Here is a 6,000-nt window from a genome sequence, read left to right on the forward strand (position 1 = left end):
GGTTCTGAATATTTGCATTTTTAATAGATAGCCGGGTGATTCTAATGCAGGTGGCCCTTGGACCGTACTTCGAGAAACATATATTTTTGAACTATTTTCTCCCTCTTTTCTTTCTTTATTTATTTTCCCCCAAAGCCCCAGTAGATAGTTGTATGTCATAGTTGCACAACCTTCTAGTTGCTGTATGTGGGACGCGGCCTCAGCATGGCCGGAGAAGCAGTGCGTCAGTGCGCGCCCGGGATCCGAACCCGGGCCGCCAGCAGCGGAGCACGAGCACTTAACCGCTAAGCCACGGGGCCGGCCCTTTTCTCCCTCTTTTCACAACAATTTTTCTTTCTTGAAAGAATGAGCTCTTCCTCACCCCTTAAAAATATGCTAGAACACACAAATGTTTCTTACCATGTTTATTTTTGCTCTATACCTAGGAGTATTGATTTTCCATCTCTAACTCCCTAGCTCCTCTGTAACTGGTCACCTAGGACTAAGTGCTCTTCTGTTAGCTTCCCTTGGAGTGGGCCCACTATTCATTGCCCCATATCTGTCACCCCACAGAGGTGTGGGGGTGTTTTTCAACTTACTAGCGTAGCGTCTAAATAGCCTCTTGTTCACAGTGCTGGGTAATCAAGGTCTGTGCATGGTGGGCAGAGAAAAACCCAGACTTCATTTATGTTGCTCTCTGTAGACCTCTTGAGGATTAAGTGGGCTGGTAACATGTTGCTCCTTGACTGCAAGGCAGTTTTCAGTTATTTGTGTTATTCTGATAAAAGCTATTCAGGCAAAGTTGAGACTATGGGAGCCCTGTTATTTTAAGTCTCCTCATTTTTTATAAGGGAAAGCTAAAGGAGCTGTGAACATTTCTCAAAGGAAAATATACTTTTTGGTGAGTTCAAGAACAGGGATGGCTTCTCCATTTACACAAACAACCTGCCTGCAATCCCATTGCTGGCTCTCACTACTTAGCCAGGAGGGCAGCCCAGTGGTTTGGCAGGGACATAGTCTACCCAGACTTGGGGCAAGGGCAGAATTTCTAATACCGCCTTTGGCTGCAGAAGCTCCAACCAGCACCCATGCTTGATTCTATGTGCCTTTCCTTAGGAGGGGGTTCCGTGGTCAGCAGCACTATCTCCTTATCTCCATCCTCTGGAGAACCAGGGGGAGGCCGGTGGGCCAAGGAGACAAATGGAGTCAATTATGACCCTTGAGCCATCCAAGTTCCTGGTTAAGCACATTATACAGTCCAGCTCAATACTCCTAAGCCCCAGTAATGAGATGATATGCTCAGCCCAAGCAGAAAAAAAGGGTTGGTGGTTCAGATAGAGAGCACCTGACCACCTGCCCCACTTTTTGCTTGGCCCTAGGCATCCTCCAGCATTTTCATATTGAGAAGATCTCCAAGAGGATGTTTGAGGAGCTCCATCACTTCAAGCTGGTAACCAGGACAACCCTGAGTAAGTGGTACCTCTCTTTCTTTACTCCTCCCTGGAAAACGCATCTAGTTTTCAATGTAGCATAGCCCCAAATAAAGTCCCTCTGTGTTCTCAGTGAACATTATCAATGCTCAATATCAACATTAGAGGATGTTCTATCTCTTGTCCAGGTGACTTAGCAGTGAATGGGGTGTCTGAATGTGAACTTAAAAGCTTGGACCTGGTAAATACAAATCCAGATGTAGTCTGAGCATAAGCTACCTCAGGTCAAGGTTTCCTGAATATCTTTAATGAAACTGCTAAACCCAGAGTCTCAAGAGGGTTGGAGAAAGCTTACAAGATTCTAGGTCTGGTACATTTGTGGAGACTTCGCATCTGGAAAGATATATCCTTTGGTAGTGGGGATGAGAGACAGAGAGAACATGAATGCATATCAATTCCCATGTTGTATCAAAGTTCTGTTTGACTCTTTGGAACTGCCCCTGGGTGGTCATGTTACTTTAAAAACATTCAGGCACTCAAGCATACTTGCAGCTCTCCCACTTTCTACGCTAGATGGAGCCTAGGGACAAGATACTGCTAGGCACTGGGGGGTGGGAGCACTTCTGAAGGAATAAAAGGCGCAGAATTTCTATCCACAGGGAATTCTAATGGGCGAGACAGAACATGAAAATGCCTTCACTATGTATTAGTATAGTTCTGAGGAGTTAAATACCTAAGTGCTCAGGGTAATCTGCAAAGAACGATGAGATGAGAGCCAGGTGGGCTTAGTCGGGGAAGGCTTCGGGGAGGAGGTGTGTTTTGAAAGAGAAGGGTGTGCCTGGGCAACAGGTCAGGAAATCAGTCCAGGGAGAGGGTGCAGCCTAAGAGAACACTCAGACAGGAGCAAACAAGAAATGTAGGTGTGAGTGGGTGGGTGGGTGTGGGTGAGGAACAATTACAAAGGCCACATAGGGTGCACTGAAAGATGAGAAGAGTTAGAGGTAGGAAGTAGTCAGAGGGCCTGGAAGAAGCCAGAGAGAAGTTCAGATATAAGGCAAGTAGCCTTGGTAGTTGCTGCAAACTTACAAACAGCGAAGTGATATCCAAGTGGTGCTTTGGAAACATGTCTCTCAGCTGTCAGATGGATTTATTAAGCACCTACTTTGATGAAGCCATATTCTGAAGAGCCCAATATACCATGCTAAGAAGTTGGACTTGATCTCCAGATCAGAGGACCCCAGTGGACATTTTTAATCAATTGAATGATGCATTAAGATCTATTTTTTAGAAAGAGGTATTTGCTGTGTGGAGTGAAAGGTGGATTATTAGTGAGGGAGCTGGTGATAGGCTGAATTAGGAAGCTATTATACTCTATTAAGTTGGTTAGAACGGGGGAGGAGAGGTCATTGTGAGGGATATGAGGGACATCTCTGAGGTTGAATCAAGATGAATATCAAAGAGAGAAATGAGTTTGGAATGACTCCAATATTAACAACTTAATAGACTGGGTGAATAGTAATACCATTCACCAATGGGAAACTCTGGAGAATAAATGGGTATTGGTGAGAAAAATGAGTTTCACTTGGGACATGTTTAGATTAAGATGCTTAAGGGCCATCTGAGCAGAGTTATCCAGCAAGCAGCTGGAAATAGGGTTGATGAGGTCAGTTGTTCTGCGGGAGACTGATAGACAATAAACTGGACAGTAGGAGAACTCAAATGGAGGAGTTGGGAGTCCTTACATGTGAATAAGGAATAAAAGAGGCAGTGTCTAGGATCTCAGGATCAATGATGTAACTTTTGAAACTAAGAATTAATTTCAAAGAACATGTTTTTGTTTGTACTGTGAGCAAGGCACTGTGCTAGGCACCAGGGACGTGAAAGATGATTTAAACAAACTCTCTGCCCATAACAGTTAGGATTTGGGGTGTGTAACGGAAGTAGATGGTGTGTGCCTCTAACTGTGTGCAACTGAAGGAAGTGGGTAATGACATGATCTTTCAGGGTCACCTGAGGTCAAAGAAGAACAAGCCTGACCCCTTTTTATAATGTGTCTGTCAGATCCTGGCACGCGGGAAGACTTCGGTAAAAGTCGGTTCCTTGTCCAACCCTTCTCTCCTTTCCCATCGAGGCAGAGAGAATAGGAAAAAGTGAAGAATCCAAGGGAGAGAGGAGCAGAGAAATTGAGTCCATAAGGAAGGGGGTCATGTTCTCTCATGTACCTAGGGAAAGAAAAGAAGTTCAGAATAGGTTCTGGATTAAGAGGAGCTTGCTGACCTTGGACTAGGAGTTCTCCAGGTTGCCAGACCAGGAGAGCAGGAATAAAAAGGCTCAAGAGGGTATCTAGGGTGGGCAGTTTGTTGTGGAACTTATTTGACAGGGCCAAATGATAGTAGGAGAAGGAAGGTCTTGCCACTCAAGGACCAGGAAAGTTAGAAAAGGGATGGTCCAGAGACATAGGGTGGTTTCCAGTGCTCTGCCCAGAGCGTGCACTCAAAAATGTTTGCTCAATTAGCGTGACAGGGTGGGGAAAGGACACGTTGGAGGTGTGGAGAGTTCCATGGAGGGAAAGGAGAAACAGGGAATGGAAGGGGACACGAGCAGAGATGACAGGGAATGGAAGAGATACAGCCGTGTTTACCCAGAGTAGAAAGGGATCACATGGGGAATGTGAGAATGGAATTCTGTAAGGAGCATAGGAAGGAATCGAGGGAGGCTACAGAAGGTGCGAGGGCAGCACGTGGGCATAGGAGAAAGCAGAGGTGAGCAGTTTTTAACAAAGGGTGGCAGGAATAGAGAAAAGAGCAGTAAATAATCAAATAACCCAGACCAACATTTGGGCCCCCCAAAATAAGCGAAGCCCCAGTAATGCACCAGCTACTATTTTCCAAAGTGCCTTATTTGAACTGGTACCAAGTTAGCCACCTAAATAGCTAACAACCTGATAATGGAGCATTTTGTAAGTACTAACTATACTTAAAAATTTCAAGAATAATATTTAGGTTTTACTCATGAGGAGGCAGTTATGTATTATTATTGGGATTCTTACAAATTGCTGTGTATTGAAATGAAAGCTGCACAGCCCATTTTCCATATCTGTCCCCAGAAAAGTGTTTTGGGGGCTGTTTTGCTGAAACCACCTGACGTTTGTATTCCAGCTCTCCTGGTGGGTTCGTGAGTCAGTGGGTAAGGATGGGGTATATTGGTAATACTCCTAATTTGCTCTGCTCTCCTCTAACATCTCTGGGCCACCGTGTGTTTGCCTTTTAGGCCAGTGGAAGATCTTCACCGAAGGAGAAGCTCAGATCAGCCAGATGTGTTCAAGTCGTGTGTGCAGAACAGAGCTCGAAGATTTGGTCAAGGTTTTGTACCTGGAAAGGTCTGAAAAGGGCCACTGTTAGGCGAGACAGACAGTATTGTATAGGGTAAAGCAAGAAAACTCTAGCTGCAGCTGGACTGCAGGCTTATTTTGCTTAAGTCAACAGTGCCCTAAAACCCCAACCTCAAATGCAGTTAATTATTCACGCCATGCACAGCATAACTTGCTCCTTTATGTGGAGTGGTGTGTCAGCCCTTAAACAGCTCCTCCAAGGAGACTAGAAGAGTCTTGAATTATTTGTGGGAGGAAGAGGGATAGAACACCACAACGCTGCTCTAGTTTCTGGGAGAAGCACATTTCTTTGCAGGTTAAAGAGTAAACAAAACCCCAGGGTTTCTATCTAGAAAGTTATTCCAATGAAAGAAAGAGAAGGGAATTGCTTAGTAGGAGTTCTGTAGTACAGAGAAAATATTTGTATGAAATTATACTCTTTGAATTTTAGAATGTGTTGTGTTTTTTTTTAAATTAACTCCCCATCCTCACACACACACACGCACGCACACACACACACACGCACACATACACACGCACTAAACTATAGCCTTCATTCTGAGGCAAGGCTAGTGTCGACTCTCCCCTTCTTTCCCTTGCCTGGCTTCCAGGTAGCTTGGAGGTTGTTGGCACCCACGAGGATAAATAAGGAATTGTGAGCAGAATGCTCTGCCCTGGAGTCTTGGTGTGGTTGTTGAAGTCACTAACTGTAGTGGCAGGGTGAAGAATAAGAATACCATTTCATGGCTGCATTCACTTTGAAGTGGTAAATAACTTTTCCCTAATGATACCACTTCTCTTTTCTTCCTGAACCTATGGGGCCTCCATAAAGAAGTTAGAAGTGGGTGAAATTTTCAGAAACTGACTCCATATAAGACAAAATAATTGTTGAAGGAAGGAGTTGATAGAAGTCAACAAGGCCATCTTTGTGTTTTCAAGTCAATAAAACTCACCAATAATAGCTCAATATTCACTAATTTTCTTGAGGCCATAGTTCTCTAGTCCAAAAATTTAGGTTAAATGATTAAATTCTATTATTATTTTATTAATTATATTCTGTTATTCTAAGAAGCTCCTTAAAAGGGCAGTTTCCCTTCTTCCCCAATCACAGGAGTTGATTTTTACTTTGCAAAGGGGCTCAGTCCTCACAAGCTTCTGAATGTTGGCTCTTCAGTTAGGAGAAGTATTGCTCATTGGGGAGCTGAGAATTCTGATAGAGAA

At 44.1% G+C, this 6,000-nt stretch overlaps 1 protein-coding gene across 9 annotated transcripts in view; it reads left to right on the top strand.

The window, feature by feature from the left end:
- Positions 1-5,232, top strand: part of CHRDL1 (chordin like 1) — a 113,402-nt gene extending 108,170 nt beyond the window's left edge. For all 9 annotated transcript variants that reach the window (XM_087427111.1, XM_087427104.1, XM_087427108.1 and 6 more), the window contains 2 exons: positions 1,359-1,448; positions 4,680-5,232. In XM_087427111.1, the coding sequence (XP_087283237.1) occupies positions 1,359-1,448; positions 4,680-4,810 (221 nt within the window). In that variant the 3' untranslated portion in view covers positions 4,811-5,232. The remainder of the gene's footprint in view (positions 1-1,358; positions 1,449-4,679) is intronic.
- The last annotated feature ends 768 nt before the right edge of the window (positions 5,233-6,000 follow it).

Source organism: Ceratotherium simum, chromosome X (genome assembly GCF_057802395.1).
Source record: "Ceratotherium simum simum isolate JZ-2026a chromosome X, ASM5780239v1, whole genome shotgun sequence".
NCBI lineage: Eukaryota > Metazoa > Chordata > Mammalia > Perissodactyla > Rhinocerotidae > Ceratotherium > Ceratotherium simum.